At 35.6% G+C, this 20,844-nt stretch overlaps 1 protein-coding gene across 1 annotated transcript; it reads right to left on the bottom strand.

Annotated features, from left to right (window-relative positions):
• Window positions 1–7,394: 7,394 nt before the first annotated feature.
• LOC104589462 (uncharacterized) lies at window positions 7,395–19,923 on the bottom strand. The gene is made up of 4 exons (XM_010247809.3): window positions 18,897–19,923; window positions 17,072–17,184; window positions 7,916–8,015; window positions 7,395–7,812 (listed from the first exon to the last, which is right to left on the bottom strand). Exons 1-3 carry the CDS (start codon window positions 19,009–19,011, stop codon window positions 7,932–7,934), a joined length of 312 nt encoding a protein of 103 aa, XP_010246111.1. The 5' UTR covers window positions 19,012–19,923; the 3' UTR covers window positions 7,395–7,812; window positions 7,916–7,931.
• Window positions 19,924–20,844: the final 921 nt, after the last annotated feature.

Raw genomic sequence — 20,844 nt, 5'->3', positions numbered from 1 at the left:
ATCAAACACTGCCCGACAAGAGATGACCTCTCCCTCGGCTGCAAGGAACAGTATTGCACTCTCTGATTATATGGATCCCGGGAATTAAAACCTTTTGCAAACATTTTGGAAACCATAACATATATATATATACTTTTATATATTTTGCAAAAACAAATCTCAACGATTGAAATCGGCTGCCGGCAGTCTTGGTTTCCATCAGTGAGAGTGCATCCCCGATCATTACCTTTGTCCGACAAAGGGGCTGATCCTGTCACTATGATCACCCACTCAGATGAATTCTCAGTCTGTCCCAACATACTCAGGTTTTGAGCCCCGCTAAAGATCTCATTAATTGGTACATCAAAGACAGCCCAATCCGACACCTAGTGCAGTATCATAATCGAGTCTAGGGGTCAGGTGTAACTTTCCAGTTTTGCCCATTAATCTCCAAGGTCCAGGGCAATACTGGAAATCAGGTCCGGTTCAAAGATTCAATTAATCCTACACTGCATGTGCCTAGGGTCTCACCCTGGCGGCTGAGACAGGCCACCCCGACCGACTTGGTGGCACATCAGTGTCAGCCTTATAAAAATAGGTCTCCCCAGACTGACCCACTGGCTGTGAACATTCTAAACTAACACGAGTCTCATTAAGTGTCCAGTTTAGGGGTATTACACAGAAACACACCAAAGGAACATGAATCAAATATGTACTTTATTCATTTACAATAAACTCATAATGTACATCATTCTGATTAAAGCTAAGGGCATACAAAAACTGTCTAACACTAAAAGCTTTGAATGCAGAGAGCTAGAGAGCAGAAAAATTACGTGTACCTCTGCACCCCTGGGGGGTGGAGCCTTTATATAATGGAGTCCTCACGGGTTTCACGGAGTGGTTCCGGGATCCTTGCCACAATGAGGTTCGTTTCCGCGTTAATTGGGGATAACGCTACTAACTGATAAGGTTCATCACTTCCGCCCAAATCGGATGGGGAGATAATACTAGATGTTATGCGACGTGATCCCGTGGAGTTCGGGAACCGTCGGAGGGATTGTTGGTATCACCACATAGTGGCAAATCGGTATCCCCGAGCTGATGTCTTTAAGTCTCGAACTGGACTGAGTACCATGGTGACTTGGCCTGGAGGTGTGCTTGTTGCGATCTGGTGCCGAGGCGATCTCATTTCGAGGAGACCTTGTCTTGAGGTAACCTTAGCTCGAGGTAGCTGGTCATGCTGAGCTGTCATCTATTAGTCAGGTCGCGTCCACGTGTCCCCCTGTTAAGAGGTTGGGCCAAATCACCCTTTATCACCATACATAGTTCATATTTCCAAGGTTAAAAGTTCTTACTCTACTTCTCATTTTAGGCCCATAAGCCTATGTAATACAATCTATAAGGTAATAGCAAAAATTCTAGCCAATAGATTGAAACTAGTCTTAAAAAACCTTATATCCATTTACCAAAGTGCCTTCGTTCCAGGTAGGGCTATCTTAAATAACATCTTCTTAGATCATGAAGTTATACACTTTATATTTCACTAAGGCTTTTAGGGGTTTTATGACTATAAAAATAAATATGAACAAGGCTTATGAGTGGAATAGGGCTTCTCAAGGAGGAATATGGAAAAACTAGGATTTGAAAGGAAGTGGGTTAACTGAATAATGACTTGTATCTCTTCGCTCTCCTACCAAATTCTATTCAATGGTTCACCAACCAGAAAGATTTTCCCTCAAAGAGGGCTTGGACAAGGGGACCCTCTTTCACCTTTATCTTCTTTTTTACTTTTCTTTAATATGCTCTCTAATACCTTGAATGGGAAGATTACAAAGAAAGAGCTTTCTGGAATTACGATTTGCAAAAAGGCCCTAATAAAAAAAAAGGTACAAACAAGTGGCTTTTTGCCTTCATATAAAAAAAGGTACAAACACCTTCCATTTACTTGGGTGCCAACCCTTTGATTGGTAGAAAGTGGAATTTAAGTCTTTGAGTACTTAACTATGAGAGTGAACAATAAATCAAATAGTTGGAGGGGGTCTTTAATTTCCCAAGTGGGTAAAGAAGCCTTAATCAAATTTGTAATTAATATTTGCAATTCCCACCTATTATATGACTTGTTTTCTTATCCCTAAGAGCATTTGTTCTTGAGGAGGGCTCAAAGAGGATTCTGGTGAGGGGACAAGGGTGATAGTAAAATGATAAGATGGGCCTCTTGGAACCAAATTTGTAAACAAAAAGTATAGGTTTGGTTTTTAGGGATCCACATGCTTTTAATCTAGTGTCATTGTCTAAGGCGGTGTTCAGCACCACATTCATCTCATGGACGGGACTGTTCATGGGATGAAGACCCGTTCGATTGGATGTAGACGGGACCGGTCCTGTCTACACCCCAACATAGAGTGGACCGGTCCTGTATACACCCCAATATATCGTCAACAGAAAAAACTCATGGATACGTCCCCTCCACAGTTTATTTTTGATCCCATGCTTCAAAGAGCAGGGGTTAAAGGTTGTGTGATCTAAGACAAATTATAGATACACAGAGATACACCTTCAGTTTTATCTCTGAACTTCCTACAGTTGCATTTTGGTTGTATGATCTAAAATATTAATTATTATACTTAATTTTTTAATTTTTATAAATTTGTAATGTTTTTATCAATAAAAATAATATTTTTAAAAATTAAAAATATATTTTTAAAATTTTTTAACTATTTTACTATTGTTTTATAAAAACATAATATTTATTGGTTAATATTAATTCATTGATGCATTTTTTAAAATATTTATCATATAAAATGCAAAAATTAGATATTTATGATTAACTATATATATCATTCATAAAATGTATATGAGATACATAGAATAAAAAAAGTGTAGTGTGGACTGGTCCAGTCCACACAATTTGCCCACAGTTCAGAACAGTTGTGGCCTGTGGTGTGGTGTGGATTGGTCGTTGCCATAGGGTATTGTGTGGACCAATCCACACTACAAAACACCCCCCTAAGTTAGCATGGAGGCTTTGCCATGATCCTAGTAGCTTATGGGAAAAAGTTCTTAAAGCAAAGTACTTCCCTGATGATCATTTCCTCATGCAAAAGTTAGAAACAATCACTCATGGGGTTGAAGGAGTGTTTTGGTAGGAAGGCCAGTCCTTAAAAAAGGAATTTTGTAAAAAGTAAACAAAGGCAATAATATAAGATGGTTTGGAATAAAACTAAGAAAGACACATTCTCAGTCAAGTCTGCCCATTTATTTTTCTCTTTTGATTTTTAAGTTTTAAAATCTAAAAGAATCTACATCTCTTTGGACTAGGGCTTTTGGAACCAAATTTGGCATATTCAGGCTGAGCTTAGAATCAAGATATTAGTGTGGAAGTGTTGTGTAAATGCTTTAGCAATCAAGGAGAACCTTCTCCATAGAGATATTGCTTCTTCCAATACTTGTCCCATATGTGAGAAAGATGTGGAATCTACCCTTCATGCTTTACTACTTTGTGAAAATCAAGATGCATATGGTTTGGTTTGGGGCTTAGCTTAAACCTAGAGCATGCCAAAAAATTCTCTTCTTTTAGTGAATGGTTCAAAACTATTTTAGAGACTTGGAAAAACAAATTCTAATTTCACTTCAAATAATTAATCATATTTGAAGTAATAAAATTAAATTAAAAGAAGAATTACAAATAACTTTTAAATAAAATTAAAAAATATATATATAATAATTGTAAAAATATTATAACAATTACTGAATATACAAAAAAAAATATTGACTTCAATATTTTCTTCAACTTCAAGTTCCACCTCCTCCATCTCATTGATCTTGATCTAGATCATGTGCATATGATGAATGATCAGTTAAAGGTTATATCCTCCTTGATCTTGTAGTTTGTCTTCTACATCTAACCGATCTTTAAAACATATGCACATCTCTAATTTTGTCATTCATGCAGTTTCTCTTATTATCTAGTACCCTTGTACTAAAATAAGACTCCGATAGAACTATGAACAATAATAGAAGGGTTAGTAAGATCATGTGCCATGGTGGCAAGCACTAAATATTTTTTTCCAATTCTTTACATTAGGCTAAAGTATCATAATTATGTAATTCCTTAGGCTCAGTTTGGAAGCAGTACAAATGCAAATATGTACAGCATAAATACATGCAAAATAATACAAAATATAAGGTTTTGCACTCTACATATTTGCATTTGTACTCCTTCCAAACTCAACCTTAGAGGTGAGAAAATATGTTAAATTAACTTGTAAATAAAAATAAAATTCAGTAAATGGAATTGCAGATGAAGTAACAATTGATTGTTGCCTTTTATTTATTAATGGCCAAACTTTATCCAATCCACTACAAGCTCTCCTATGTCTTAATGTTTGTGATTCATATGTACTATATATTTCAAATAATAAATTTTTAACATTATTTTTTTGTTTCAAGATTAATTCTTATATTATCATAATATAATTCAAGTTAAACCACCATCCTTTTTAATCGTAGGATCTAATATTGCAACTAAGCAATATAAAAGAGAAATATTTTTTCAATATTTTTTAAATTTAATTTCCATTACATCAATAGTATTTTTAAATTTTAAATCATTTCTATATTTTTAAAACTAATTATAAACAATTGATTAAGTAAAATACAAAATGTTGGATAATAAACAATCAAACATACATAAGTTGTATCATAAAAAAAAAGTTGTAAATAAATCTTTTGTACAAGTTACAATTTCCCAATTATCATTGAAAAAATCATGGGGCATTTTCTCATTATAAAAATTAGTAAAAATGTATTTATATAGAATAGAACTATTTAATATAGAATAGTTAGAATTCCATCTGTGTTAAACATCTAATACAATTTTTTTATATTTTATCCCATATTTTTGACATAAATATTTAAATTCTTGTTTTCTTATTCTAGAAGTTGTATTATATATAATACAATTTCTAGCTTTAGAAATATATGGTGAAATAACATTCAAAGCTTTTTGCACATGAATTTAAAATGTGACATATACATCTAATATGAAATAATTTTTTATTTAAAAATTATTTTAATTGAGATTTTAAAATATTTATAGTTGAATCATTATTACTAGCATTATTAAAACTAATAAAATTAACTTTATTTTCAATACCATAAGTATGTAAATTAGTTAAAAATACTTGTAATAATTGCTTAGTCAGTATAAAGCCATCTAAGTCTTATAAAACTTAAAATTCGTTTTTATAAAATCCATGATCATCAATAAAATGTGTTGTGAAATACTGACACAAACATAACTAATATTATATTATATTTACAAGTCAAAATATAAGTGAAATTTTAGAATTAAGAATGACAAAGTAAAAATTAAATTTTATTTATATGAATAAAAAAATTAAAACATTTGTTTTAATAGTAATTTTAGAAACTTCTTTAAATTGGGGATTTATATATTGCTATAAAAATCTTTCAAGCATAAGGTCTTCAACTAATAAAAGTGGTTGTTCAACATGTGCAATACAGTTTGCTAGTTCTTACCTCATTTTTTGTGAATATTAAAAATTACTGAAAAGCCTATGCCCAATTTGTGATTGTTTTTCATTGTTTGTTCTCAAATGCCTAACCATGTGACTAGCCAAATTGCCAATACCACCTTTGTTATTAGGGCTGTAATTGGATTGGTTTTGGGTCGGATTCAGCATAATCCGAATCCGATCCAATTAGCATCCAAATCCAATCCAAAATCCAATTGGATATGAAGACTTCATATTTGAATTCGAATTCTAGCGAATTTAGATTTGATTTGGATTTAATCCAACTTTGATTTTATTTTTTAAAATACCAAAAAATAAAAATTTAATTACTTTTCAACTTTTATATATAATAAATTAATGTAAATATAACATACTAACTTTATTATATATATAAATTCATATATAATATAATATATAAAATGTATTTTTTATAATTTTAAATATAATTATATAAAATTTATATATTAAAATAAATTATAATATAATTGGATGGATTTTAATCGGATCTGGTAGGGTCAAATCTGAATTCCATTTGACTATAAATATGATGTAGACATCGTTGTTACTATAATTAGACTGGATGTTTGAGTATCATCCGAATCCGAGATTATAAATCGATTGTAACATACAAATCCAATACAATTATATAAATACATCATCCGAATCCGAGATAATCAGACCGGATATTGGATCGGTACTCAGATATTTGAGTATCATTGACAGGACTATTTGTTACTATAATTAAAATCACTCCTACATTTTATGCAAACAATTCTTTTTCCCTTTCCCTCAATAGTTTCCATATTAAACATATTCTAAACATCGTTGGTCTTTCTCATGCCACCCCTAGCATTAGTACTAGAAGAGGTGGCTTCATTAGACACCCACATGGGTGTTAACGTATTGTGATTAAACATAATCAATGCTAAAGTTGGAAATGGATTTTGAAAAGAACCGGCTATTAAAAAAATTGAAATATTAAAACCCTAAAACATGAAAATCAATTACCAACTTAATGTCACCTTATGAAGTTTTTAAGTCTCCCAAATTGCTAACTTGAAACACTTGTACAAGTCTTCTTAAAACTTGAATAAAATTGAGAATTAATAATTAGAAGCATAAAAGAATAAATGAGAGTATGAAAAAATACGAGAGTTTGTGATATGTGAGAATATGTAAAATATGAGAATTGGTGCAATTAAAATAGAGGTAAGGGCATTTCTAGAAGTTGAAAATAATTTAATTGACCAAATAAACACCATTTTATAGTTGTTAAGAGGGGTACTGTGATCTTTACTGATCTTTACTAAGATGTCCCTCAAACAATCTCTTATATAGTTATTGGAGGCATTAAGTCATTTTTTGCACCCTAAAGGCAAAATACACATACCCCAGCGCCTCCTAACTCAGTTTACACCCAAATAAGCGAAATATAACTGTTGGGGCCCTCCATAGTTAAATACACAAAGGCAAAATATTATTCAGGCGGGGCAACGGGGCCCATAACGTACTGGCTTTGCGCCATGCCATGCCAGGCCACCATTCGCATTGTCGTGTTGGGCTGTGGGTCGTGCCAGCACAACTCACTTTTTCATGTCGTGTATTGCCAGCCCGTGAGTCTCAAAACTCAAGCACGACACAGGGGATATGGGTTGAGCATGGCCCGATTGGACTGGGCCGTGCCAAGCCTGGCCTGTGCCGACCAGTGGGTGGACAAGCCCACTTTACTGCTCTAAAAATGCCTACATGGCGTTGACATTGCAGAATTTCTTGGCAAATCAACCAGAGTAGAAAACACCTACAAGCTAAACATGCCAAACGAAATTTTTTCTTTTTTAGGGAGGGCGAAGGTTATTTTTGCAAAATACAAATAAAGAATAATAATAACGAGGAAAACCATTGCACTAATAAGAATGTATTACAGTTGTGATCACAAGTTCGCAACCCAAGATATTGGGATGAGTTTAAATAAAAATTAAAAGAAAAAACTAATGGCAAGGGCACCCTTGGACAGAGCATCCAGGACAATACATTTATGCTACTAATACAGATAAACAGAATTGGTCATGCTTTAGCCATTTGATCTTCCAAATAGTTTCTTTAAATATCAAGTGCATTACAGGACCAGAGAACATTCATGCTTGTATGGAGCAGCTGGAAACCTCTGAGAGAGCCAGTCATATCTGTATACTTATCCAAGCAACCAACCATATGAAACACCTAAAGTCAAGATAATGACAATAACCGATGTTGCATCTCACTGTAAATGATATTTGCCATTTGGGGAAAAGGTTAGCTGTAACAAAAAAAGGGAAAAAAACAAGGTTTAGAATTACATGGGCGTGGGAAATGTTCAAAATGTTTCACACAGTTCTACATAGAGGACAAATGTTGTGAACCTTATGGAGTGAATGCTTAGCGGGTCTTCTTCAGCCGTTTGGATGGCCTTATCATTTCTTTCCTCGTGTTGTTCTCAGGAGCTTTTCTATCTATAAATGGCTGCAAAATATAAGAAGCTTCATTAGAACCGGTTATAACAAATCTCTAACTTCATAAAGTGATGTTTAGATATCATGTAGGACCAATTAAAACAAGCTTTTATAGAAAACTAGAACCTACTAAAGGAAATTGTCAATCAGTAACTTGGCAGATATCAAATAATGGGATTATACCTAGACATTCTCCAAGTTAAAACTAGACATGGTTTGATGGCTGTAAAAATCTACTTATCAAAAAAAATGGCTGTAACAATCTAATATCGTGTCTTTTTCATAGTCAAAAGAATACCAGAGTCAGAATATATACAAAGGTTGCCACAACCTTGCAATACAATGTTATAAGACTTTACCCGACCAGACGATTAACCCACGAAAACTGGGAACTGGTTGCCATTCCTGTATTTTAGATCACCGGTTCTTTTAAATTTCTGAAAAACTGGATGACCCATGAAAACTGTTAAAAACCATTGAGATTTCAACAATCCAACCAGTTTTTAATGAGCCACCTGGGTCACTATTTTATCACAACTCATAAAATTACAATGCTAAGATTTGAAAATATGACCTGTCCCTAAGGTAAAGTGATATATATCATTGATCCACATCATGTCACTTGTATTTGATTTTGTTTCTTTAACATCTATCCAAGCTTTCCGACATTACATGACGACTGTTGTTACCGAACCCAAGTTGAGTTATTGCAGCATAAAGCAGAAAACCAGATGAGATTTGCATTCATTTCTCATAAAAAAAACTGTTGAATATTTATGAGGATATACAATGATAGGCAGAAGACATTGTTTGCAAAGGGATTAATGTTTTTTGATGTTCAACCCACTATGGTGAGGTGTATTATTGGTCCTCTACCTCTCTTATCATACCTAAATCCAGAAGTTTGAAATATTGGGCTTAAAACATTGACAAAAGTACTGATAAAAAAAATTATGCACCAAGGTATTGCTCTCATGTATGGGTATGAAACCAGATGGATCTCCTTATATTATGGGGGACTGAAGCCTTGAAGAAGTTGTATCCAGTCAGCCAAACCAACTTGGTTTTGGTAGATACTGAACTGAATAAGCCAAGTCCTAAATACCTAAATTTGAATTGCATACCATCTAGAGAATTTAGAACAAATCAAAATTTGTTAATCTCATCTAATTTGTTTGCATCTTTCAACTTTCTTTTTCTTTTTCTTGCCTTTTCTTTTTTCTTTTGCCTGTTTTGGGGGAGGGGGTATACAATATCCATGTATTTGACCAAGGGGCCATTTGATAACAACTGAAATGGCTGAACTGAATGAACTATTGATTTATTTTTTAGTGAACAAATCATCAAGTAGGTTGTAACTTGTAAGTCATCTGTTACTATGACCTAAATATTTCATTATATGACTATTTTATCCACTAAAAGACAATAAGTCAATCAGTTCAGCCACTTTTAGCCATTATCAAACAGTCCCTGAGTTCTATTAGCAAGTAGACTTAATTCTGGCATGACCCTTTTTTATCAACTTCGAGTCAAGCAAATAAACCTTATCTAAAAGTAACCTTGGTGGGAAAAAAAAGGTCTATGCAGTTTTTCTAAAGCAGAATTATCTCTTCCACACTAGGGGAATATAAAGTTTAATAGTCATCTGGTTCGACTAGGCACTCCCTTAGCAATGTGATTCAAAGGAAACAATGTCAGAAGAGTAGACCTATTCATAGGATGGATAGCCTAGTGGGCTTGTAGAGATACTTGATGTATTGTAGTTCTATGGTCCCTGTTGTACCATAGCATTTATTTTCTTTCTTATCTTTCAGCCCTCCAAGGTCCTCTTTGTAATTATTCTTTTTTATCTTTAACCCTTCAATGGCCTCTTTGTAAATACTTATAACTAATAAGATATATAGGCTCTTTGGGTGTGGGGGTCGTGCATTCAGTTTGACACCCCTGAAACTCTTGGTGTTCTCTTAACCTAGAAGATTGACATGGTATCAGAGCAGTCCATATCCTTCAGCTGCTGATTTGTTTGAGTTCTGGGGTGATTAGTGAACTGTTTAAGGAGAATTCCGATCATTCTCAAATCCTGGTTGAAATTTTTTAAGTGCTGTTTTGGATCAGACGAAGCTGATATCTTTTTTTCTGGAAAAGACACCCAGCAGGTCAGATTGTCTTCTTTTTTTTGAAAAATCAGCTGATTCAATCAGCCTAGAACTTTGTAGTTGGTGTCACCCAGGCCTTCTTTATCTGTTCATCATTCTGCCTTGAAGTTTGGATCAGTTTTGATAGGATTTCAATCCCATCTTGTTGTTGACAGTCCTAAACTTACCATTTTAGGACTGAGATTGATACAGCCCTTTTTTTTTTGAGATTTCTGCAGTGAAACCTCATTTTTTTTTTGGTGGAGTATTATTTCAGTATTGTTGTTGATTTGCTACTGATTTTAGTTGGGTGATTAATCACCGGTTTTTTGGACTGTTACCCTCTCTTGAAGTCTGTTAACCTATTTTGGACTGTGAGTGTGTTTCAAAATGTCTGAAAAGACTGATATCGTTCTCATAAAGTTCGATGGAACTAACTACAGCATGTGGAAGTTCCATTTCGACTTCTTTGTTGAAGGGAAAGGCCTAGAGGGATATTTGGATGGGAGGATTACTAAGGCAGATGAAATTGATATCAAAGGATATGCACAATGGAAGTTGGATAATGGGAAATTAGTTTCTTGGATACTCAGCTCAATTGTTTCTCATATTATTGTAACCATGAGAATGATGCATACAGCTTATGAGATGTATGCATATTTGAAGAAAGTGTACCATCAATCCAGCATGTCCAGACAATATCAGATTGAATCTGAAATCTTTTCCTACTGTTAGGGAGATAAGAAGATTCAGAAATATTATGCCGTTTTATTGATTTGTAGGAAGAGTATGAACTTATCAATATAGAATCTTCAGATCCCGTAGAATGTGTCAAGTATCTCCAACAACACTTTGAGAAAAGAAAAGAAAAGTGAATCAGTTCCTTATGAGACTTAGGCTTGAAGTCCAACATACCAAGTAGAAGGACTATTCCAGATTAGGATTCAGTGATGGGAGAATTGTTGAGGGAGGAGACTACTTTTTAACTACTGCAAGTTTTGATGGAAAATTAATTAACTTTGGGCCTGATACAGCTTTTGTTGTTCATGGAAACAATAAATCTGGTGCTAAGGACTTCTCCAAAATACAGTTTTATGAGTGCAAGGGGTTTGGACACATTGCTTCTCACTGTAAGAAGAAGAATGTCTGCACCTATTGTAAGCAGCATAGTATGGTCACATCATCTCAGGCTGTCCAGTTAGACCATCTAAAGGTGCCCAGAAGAAGAACCATCCACGTGCATATCAAGTGATTGAGAGCCAAACCACTGATGCTTCTTTTTCTAAGGGTGAATCTTCTACATCTCTTGCATCTATGGATGAAATTCGACAACTAGTATCATCTACTATTTCCTTTGCTTTTTCTGACATTGGCTTGTTTGGTGAGTTTTTTGGGTACTGTTCTTCTCAGTTTCATATTTGAATAATTGATTCTAGAGCAACTAATCATATGATAGGAGCTTATTCTGAACCCCTAGATAACATTCCTAAATCCCATCATAGACAATTTCATTACTGCCAATGGTGAAAAACTGAATATCATTGGTAGCAATGACATTTCCCTTAAGTTGTCATCTATTGCCTCCTTTCCTCTTACCAAAACCTTTCTTGTACCTAATCTTACTACTAATCTGATTTCTGTTGGTCAACTTGCTGATGAAGGATATATACTTACTTTTTCTCATGATAGTTGTTTGATTCGGGACTGGTACACTGGGAAGGTGAAAGGGAAGGGGCGTAGGTTGGGCCGTTTATTTGCATTGCAGTTCGAGAATCCTAAAGCACTAGCAACTTCGGCATATCTTAGTTCATTTTCTTTTGAATCTATTGTTAGAAAAAAATGACAAAAAATAATGTTTGGGATTTATGGAATAAACGTTTGGGACATCCTCATTTTGAAAAGTTAAAATTTTTGTTTGACTCTGGTTCTATTAAAAATAAAATTTCTTCTTTAAGTACTTTTGATACCTCGTGTGTTTCTTGTTGCTTATGTAAAAGTCGCACTCTACCCTTTTCTCACATATCTGAGCATGCCACCTCACCATTTGAGATTATACATAGTGATGTTTGGACTTCATCTGTTATTTCTCGACTTGGATACAAGTACTTTGTCTTGTTTATTGATGACTGCACCAAGTATACATGGATTTACTTTCTGAGACATAAATCTGAAGTGTATCCTACATTTTGGATTTTTCATACTATGATACGAGTCCGATTTTAGTCTCATATACGTATTCTCCGTTTAGATTCAGGGCGAGAATACACTAATGTAGACTTCTTAACCTACTTGAGAACATGGTATAAAATGTCCCTAATTTCCCTAATATTTCCACGACATATTTCCATTTCCATGGGTAGTGACACGAAATTTTACTAGAATTGACATTTCCCTAATGAACACTACCAGACCTACGTGGGGTACAAGAGATAGTATCCACGGCATATTTCCATTTTCACTTCCATGGGTAGCAACATGAAATTTTACTAGAATTGACATATTCCCTAATGAACACTACCAGTACTATGTGGAGTACAAGAGATAGTATTATAACATAAGTTGGTGACAATATTGTAGATATGTGAAGTAACAAGCTACTGTCCACCTAAATTACATGATTACAACTTTGAGCTAGCTCAATATTCATTTCAAACATGAAGTTAAATAATAGTTTTCGTTTTTGTAGTAGATTATTTGGTTGATCTATTACAACCATTTACATTTTCTATGAGTTTAAATTTTGCTTTAACTAATTCTATCATGAAGTTCTAAAGCTTAAGGTTTACAGGGCAACTTCAGAACATATTCTTTTGTCTATAACCTTAGTTTCTTAGTTTTGTTTAATAATTTGAAACAAGATAATAATTTAAAAAGGTGCACCTATGCTTCTTTTTCCATTTCATAAAATATCATTCTATAGTTTGCATATTTTACAATGTTTTCACTATGTCTATAATTTTCACAATATTTCCATACAATATTTCCGACATGTTTCTTATATTTGGATAATCGACATTTCCACTGACATCGACATTTTAAGCCTTGCTTGAGAAGTAATGGGATACAAGTTCAACGAAGTTGTCCAGATACACCTCAACAAAATGGAGTGGCAGGACGTAAGAATGGTCATGCGCTCAGTGTTGTGAGAACCCAACTACAAGAATCTCGTGCACCTTCTTCATTTTGGGTAGAGGCTGCTAGTACTGTTATTTTCTTGATTATTGCTAATATGGCATGTTCCCTCATCAATTATTACTAATATGTCCCCTTTTCAGAAACTATTTGGTTGTTCACCAAACTTATCTAGCCTACATGTTTTTGGGTGTCTTTGATTTGTTCATCTCCCCCTTGTGAACATTCCAAGTTATCTACTCAGTCTGTTATGTGTGCTTTTGTGGGATATAGTCTACATCACAAAGGATTTCTTTGTTATGATCCCTCTGCTCATTGCATTCATGTTTCTCAAAATGTTGTTTTTCGTGAGCATATCTCCTTTTTTTCTATTGTTGCAAAGTTATCTGCTCCATCTGTTTCCGTCTTGCAGAATTTTGACTCACAAGATGCTTCTCCTCCTACTAGTGTAAAGGACTTTCTCGTCTTCTCTCGCAAAAGATTACATGCCCTAGATCCTAGACCTCCAACCTACTTCCTCCCAGCCCAGATCATCCCCCCACTAATGTTCCTACAAGTGACGTTCCTTCAAATTCTCTTCCTTCCACATTTCTTCGTCATTCCTTTCATATTTCTAGACCCCCTGACCGTTATGGCTTCCCTTCAAACCATAGTTTTTTCTCTGTTGTGTTATCTATCATAGATATTCCCCGCTCATATAAGCAGGCCATTACCAGTCCTCATTGGAGAGATGCCATGGATGCAAAAATTCATGCCTTACAGGAGAATGCCACTTGAGATTTGGTAGTTCGTCCCTCATGCTTTGATTATTGAAAGCCATTGGGTTTACACAGTTAAGCTGAAATTAGATGGCTCATTGGACCAGTACAAAGCTAGGCTTGTTGCTCAAGGCTACACCCAAGAGTATGGCATTGACTATGAGGAGACATTTGCTCCTGTAGCCAAGATTATTACAGTCTGTATCCTCCTATCTTTATCTGCTACACATTCATGGGCCATTCATCAGTTAGATGTGAATGTCTTGTTTGTTAGTCAAAGAAATCCTTATATGGTCTCAAACAAGTTCCCCAGGCCTGGTTTGAGAAATTCCGAGATGTTGTAGTGGTTGTTAGCTACAATCAGAGTGCCTCTAATTATTCTCTCTTCATATTCAAAGACCTCAAGGCATTACAATCTTGTTGTTGTATGTAGATGATATGTTATTGATAGGGGATGATGAGGTTGGAACCCAAGAACTTAAGTCCCTTCTCCACAGTTCCTTCCGTATGAAAGACTTGGGTTCTCTTACTTATTTCTTGGGGCTAGAAGTACATCATAGCAACCATGGTTACTTTGTTTGTCAACACAAGTATGCATATGATCTTATTAAGATTGCTGGCCTTACAGACACCAAACAGGTTGATACACCTTTGGAACTCAATGTCAAGAAGTATAAATTTGATGGGACCTTGCTTCCTGATGCTACTCTATACCAACAACTGGTTGGGTCTCTCATCTATCTTACCATGATTTTTCTAGACATTTCCCATGTGGTTCAGGTAGTTAGTCAATTCGTTTCAGCCCCACATCACCCCCACATGACTGTTGTCCACTAAATTATCCGTTATGTTCATGGCACTCTGTCTCAGGGACTGTTCTTTTCTTCTTCCTCTCCTTTTCAAGTAAGGGCTTATGCTGATGCAGATTGGGCAGGTTGTCTTGACACCAGACGGTCTACTATCAGGTGGTGTGTCTTTGTGGGAGACTCCCTTATCTCCTGAAAATGTAAGAAACAACAGACAGTTTTTAAGTCATCTACAGAAGCCGAATATAGGGCTATGTCATCAGTATGTAGTGAGATTGTTTGGCTTCAATTCTTCTTGTTGATCTTAGTGTTGACCTCCCCACGCCTATTCCTCTCTATGCTGATAAAACTAGCGCTATCAAGATTGCATCTAATCCAGAGTTTCATGAGAGAACCAAACACATTGAGGTGGATTGTCATTTCATTAGGGATCTATTTCTTGCTAGCTCTATCCCTTCCTCATATAGCTCCCGACTTAGAGATTGTTGACATTCTCACAAAGCCTATGACGAGATCTAGACATCTATTTCTTGTGGGCAAACTAATGCTTATCTCAGCATCAGTTTGAGGGGGAGTGTAGAGATACTTAATGTATTGTAGTTCCATGATCCCTATTGTACCATAGCATTTATTTTCTTTCTTATCTTTTAGCCCTCCAAGGACCTCTTAGTAATTATTCTTTTTTATCTTTATCCCTTCAAGGGCCTCTTTGTAAATACTTATAACTAATAAGATATATAGGCTCTTTGGGGGTGAGGGTCGTGCATTCAATTTGACACCCCTGAAACTCTTGATGTTCTCATAACCTAGAAGATTGACAAGGCTTGTCTGGTCTGACCCATTTTTTATCAAGCTCAAGCATATATTTAGGCTCACAGACTCAGGCTCGAGAGCCCAATTATTTTTTAGGCCAGGCTTGGATATATATATATATTAGGCCAGGCTTGGACTATACCACCTAATAGGTGGTATTGGGTAATAACTTGTATTTCTATTTTGTCTTTTATATTTTGTGTATGATTCTTTTTTTTTTTTTTTGAACTTAGGTGTATAATTGTATCTTGGGCAGCAACATATTTGTTGTGCAAAATGTGTGATTGGATGGGAACAAGTTAAAAAGTATGGAATTAGAAAATAGAACTAAGATATTGCATAACGTACACCCGGACTACAGGCATGGGCTCAAGAATAGGATAATAATCAGGCCAGGCTAGGGCTCAGGCCTGGACATTTTCTGTTAATTAGTAAAGCCTGGCCTGATCCCAGCCCATGAACAGCTCTAAGCCTTGTGTACAGTTAGAGAGTCAACAGGTTCTTATTTCTAAAACAAGTTTAAAGGAGTATTTTAGAAGGCATGGGAGGCATACACCTGGGCCTCCAGGTGAGGCGCCCCCACAACGCCCTGAGGTGCATGCCTCCGCGTTTTAAAACATTGGTTTAAAGTGCCACTTCTTCCAGAAAATCTAACTAGTTTGTTAATGAACAGAGAATTTGTAGAAAACCTGTATATTGACTTTAGGTGGCACAAAATCAGCAACTGGTAATTGAAATTATGGTCATGAATAAAAAACTTCAGCTACTATAAATTAAAGATATAAATAATATGCAATAACACTAATCAATCCACCAGTGATACAGTTGGGCCGAGAAATGTGGAACTTTTCCCTTATGGTTCATGAAAACTGAGAATGATGCAATAATTGGAAGGTCAATATTATCCTACTGGGAACAAATTAAATGGCATCAATCCAATCCCTACTCCATGCTAGTTATGCCACCATGCTATCAATAGACAGTTTCAGTTACAAGAAATGGTATTTCACTTAAGAGTTTGTTAATGCCATGATACCATCTAACCATCAATACTATAAATTAAAGATATAAATATATGCAATAACACTAATCAATTCACCAGTAATACAGTTGGGCCAAGAAATGTGGAACTTTTCCCTTATGGTTCATGAAAACTGAGAAGGATGCAATAATTGGAAGGTCAATATTATCCTACTGGGAACAAATTAAATGGCATCAATCCAATCCCTACTCCATTCTAGTTATGCCACCATGCTATCAATAGACAGTTCCAGTTACAAGAAATGGTATTTCACTTATGAGTTTGTTAACGCCATGATACCATCTAACCATCAATTATAGTAATGCATATAAGGCATATCCGATGCTAATCTTGATATACAGAATGTAATAATAAATTAAAAAGGAGCAGAAATTTCTAACCTCTTCCCATTTTCTTTGGAGTTCAAGAAGTTCTTGGCAGTATGCAAGACACTCAGCATGATACACAGCAGCCAGATTTTTAATCAGGGCCTTTCTTTTGATAATGCCAATCACTACAAAAAAAAAATGGAAATAAGCATCTACCAATAAAAAAATCAAAGTAAGACTCAAATAAATGAAAGAGGAAATATCTAGTACAGGTACAAAGGAAAAAAGAATAACCACACATACATGACCAACCAACTCATTGATCAGTCTTGTACAAGAGTATCTCCTAGTTTCAGACTTGGCCCTTTCTTGTCTATATCGTCAGTTGGAAACCATTTAGAGATGTTGCTTTGAAACCAATACTCAACAATATCATCAGCTGACCAAATCAGGTTGTCAAGGCATTGACTAGGCACCTTTGGCTTGGCACCTCACCTAGACGCCTTGTTTACAGCAACTATGTGCCAACCTAGGCGATATATGTGCTCACCTAGGCGATATGTGTCCACCTAGGCAAATAAAATTATAAGGCAAGTGCCTTGTTGCAATATCATTCAAATTTCTACATCTTACTATTATGTATGTTGCCACATTATATTATATACTATAAACCATTTATGCTTTGTTTAAAGTTACACTATTGAAATTTAAAAGATCCAAAGGTTTTGAGAAGAGAAAGAAAAAGGAATAAACATATGAAGAGGTTTCTTTCTTTTTTTTTGTTTTCGTTTTTGTTTTTCCTACTATCTTTCTCTTACATTACATAAACAGAAGCTACAATCTTATTCTCTTTCTCTTTCACTTACTCTCTGTCTTAAATTTTATCATATAAAATTATAATGATTCTTTAGTTGCTAATTTGATATGAAATTGTTCTATTAAATACTTATTATATTAGTATCATTTTTAAGGTATTGAAATTAATATAATTGAAATACTATTGTCCTAGATATGTTGATTTCCCATGTTTTGAGAGGAAATTTAATGTTATTAATAAATAAAATTGCTATTTTTCCACTTAATATACATGCTGAATTGCATATAAACCTAGAGAAGTAAGAAAAACTTAGTTTTTTTTTATTTTATGAAATTCTTATCGCCTAGGCCCCCTCCTAGGATGACTAGGCACCCCACTGTCGCCTAGAATCAGCTAGGCCCCTTGGCAACTATGGGCTAACATACGCATGCATGTGTAGGTACAAATTATGGCAAAAGAATGGAGTTTAGTCAATATATACACCAAAATCAAGATTTAAACCTAAATAAATAGTATAATCAAATCCACAAAAGTTCAAGAGCCCCCCCACCCCCCCTCCAAACCCAAAACACACGCACAAACAAAAAGGAAGAAATTAAAGACTAAGCTTCTGGGTTTAACACTGAAAGGATGCTCTGGAAGCACTAGAGAAAATCAAAACTTCTAAGCCAGAAGGTGTCATATATCCTTCAAAGCCCAAAGGAATTAATTAATGTACATATATTTTATTTTGTTAGGATCATCTCCAAATTCAAAAAAAAAGAAAAAAAGAAAAAAGAAAAAAAAAACTAGAGAGGAAAATAGAAACCCTAGAACTAATCGAATCAAAGATTGGATGAAAGAATTTTCACAACTAATTTACACAAAACAAAAAATAGGAAAGTAGGAAACCAGAACGACGATGAAGGATAAAGATCATTCTAAGGCATCTAAACCACCGCAACCAAAATGAAATCGAAGCCAAACCCTCGAAATAAAGTTTCGAAAGAATACTGTTCAACTAAATATCAAAGTTAGGGCTTTCAAGATCAAGAAATATATCAAGTCAACTGAAACCAAAATTCTGAGAGAGAGGGTTACTTCGGCTGGGATCGAATCGAAGAGGCGGATGAGAAGAAGGAGGAGCCTCTTGGGCGGCGGTCGGCTGAGACGGAGGAGGAGGAGGAGGAGCAGAAGGATCTCCTTCTTCACCCATCGGCGTATTTTAGTGCGTCAAGGATTGAAAATATCTCTCTCACTCTCGCTTGACGATCTCTGTTGCGTAGTCTTTGCTTTCTTCCTGGTATATAAAGCAGGAACGTGTTACTTGCACAGGAAAGCAAGAACCAGGTCCAGGATGAGTTCTGCCTCTGCTTCTGAATCTCTCTCTCGTATCGGACGATATGCGTAACATCGCGACAAGTCGTATCAGAAGAACGAAACAAACATATCGGCTGGACTATTCAACGTCACGTCGCGTTGGCACAGTGAAGTTGCTACTTTGAGATGCGTCCGATGATCATCTATCTGATAATGCGATGGGTGGGAAGGAGAGCAGGCTCGGAGATTACAGTTGCAGCTTGCAGACGCCAGGCGGATGGATGGATGCGCGGTTTGTGGGGGCAGAGAAGATAGATTGCAGGGATTGTTTCTGGACTGGCCCGGCCCGGCCCGGCCCGTCCAGGGTTCGTTGACAAGGCCTACTGAGGATAAGGATCGGGACCCCCATTGTTCTATCGAGATCGATTGGATGATGTGATTGATGATCTGAAAGAAAGCATGCTGATTTTTGGTGTGGGACCAAACTGAACTGACCAAGCGATGGTAGGTCCTGATATTCTGAATGTCTCCAACGTGGCAAATTTCAAGGGTCCAACCGTCCAGACAAATTGATAGCTGGTGGTCCTGTTTCTGCAGAACCGACTCCCGAGCCAATTGGGAAGTTGTTGATTTGGGTTGGGATTGGGTTCGTCAAGGGAATTGCTATGCAATTTGACTGGGTCTGGCTGCAGCTGCATGCATTTTATGGTGACGACGGGAAGCCTCAAGCCTGGCTGGCCATCCCGGCCCGGAAATTAGGCCCACTACTTTGCTTTTGCCTTTTGGGTTGTAAATTGTAATCGACTGTAAACACGGTTCAAGAAAATTGAGATATGAAAAGATGGGCATAAATATAAAAATAGTGGGTTGTGGGGCCAATCATCATGGTGGCATATTTTAAATTTTTAATTGATGATAGTGATATAGACTTCACGTTCGGAGGTTGAACCGTTTCCCCCCTCCAGGTCAACGGTCAACGAGTCAACACATAATGTGGTCAATGTAAGAATTTCAAAATCAAATCAAATAATACAAATCCACAAGAGTATAACCATCACATCCGGATTGATTGATTGATTGATTGTTGACTGGGTCACTGGGTCTTCAATCTTCATAACATGGATTAGTGATTTACTCGAAACAGAATTATGACCGGGTCATTTGTCTACACCAATGGATGAGCAACGAGTCAACGAGGTTTAAAACAGTAGACGCCCTGATGTATTTAGGTGTCATTTTAGGTTTTTTTATTCACTCGTAATGTAAACTAAATTTTAACTGGATGCAAAATTTCTGGGTACGTTTGGTTCCCAAAATCGGAGTCGGAATTGTATATTCCTCCCGGCTGTTTGTTTCACACGAGAATTAGAGTCGAAATCAGTTAGAATATATAAATTCTCATTTTTCAGGGAGGCGAAGGAAATGACCATTACCTCGGGAATGCCATTCTACCAGGAATGATAATGGAATTCTGATTAACCCAACGATTATGAACCATTCCAATTCCAGTTCATCAAGTTTTTATTGATTCTCCATCCTCATAAATTTATAATGATTTATACATTTCGACAGGTGGGGGATTTTATTAAAATACAAGATATTGTATTATAGGTTAAGGTTTTAGTAAATAAAACAAAAAAATAAATAAAAATTAATGAGATAGAATAAACCATAAATTTTCCAAATTTTTTATTTGAATTTGTATATATTTGTTTGTGTGGTTAATTAT

Source organism: Nelumbo nucifera, chromosome 3 (genome assembly GCF_055504915.1).
Source record: "Nelumbo nucifera cultivar China Antique chromosome 3, China Antique-T2T, whole genome shotgun sequence".
NCBI lineage: Eukaryota > Viridiplantae > Streptophyta > Magnoliopsida > Proteales > Nelumbonaceae > Nelumbo > Nelumbo nucifera.
This window is presented reverse-complemented; position numbering and strand designations above follow the sequence as displayed.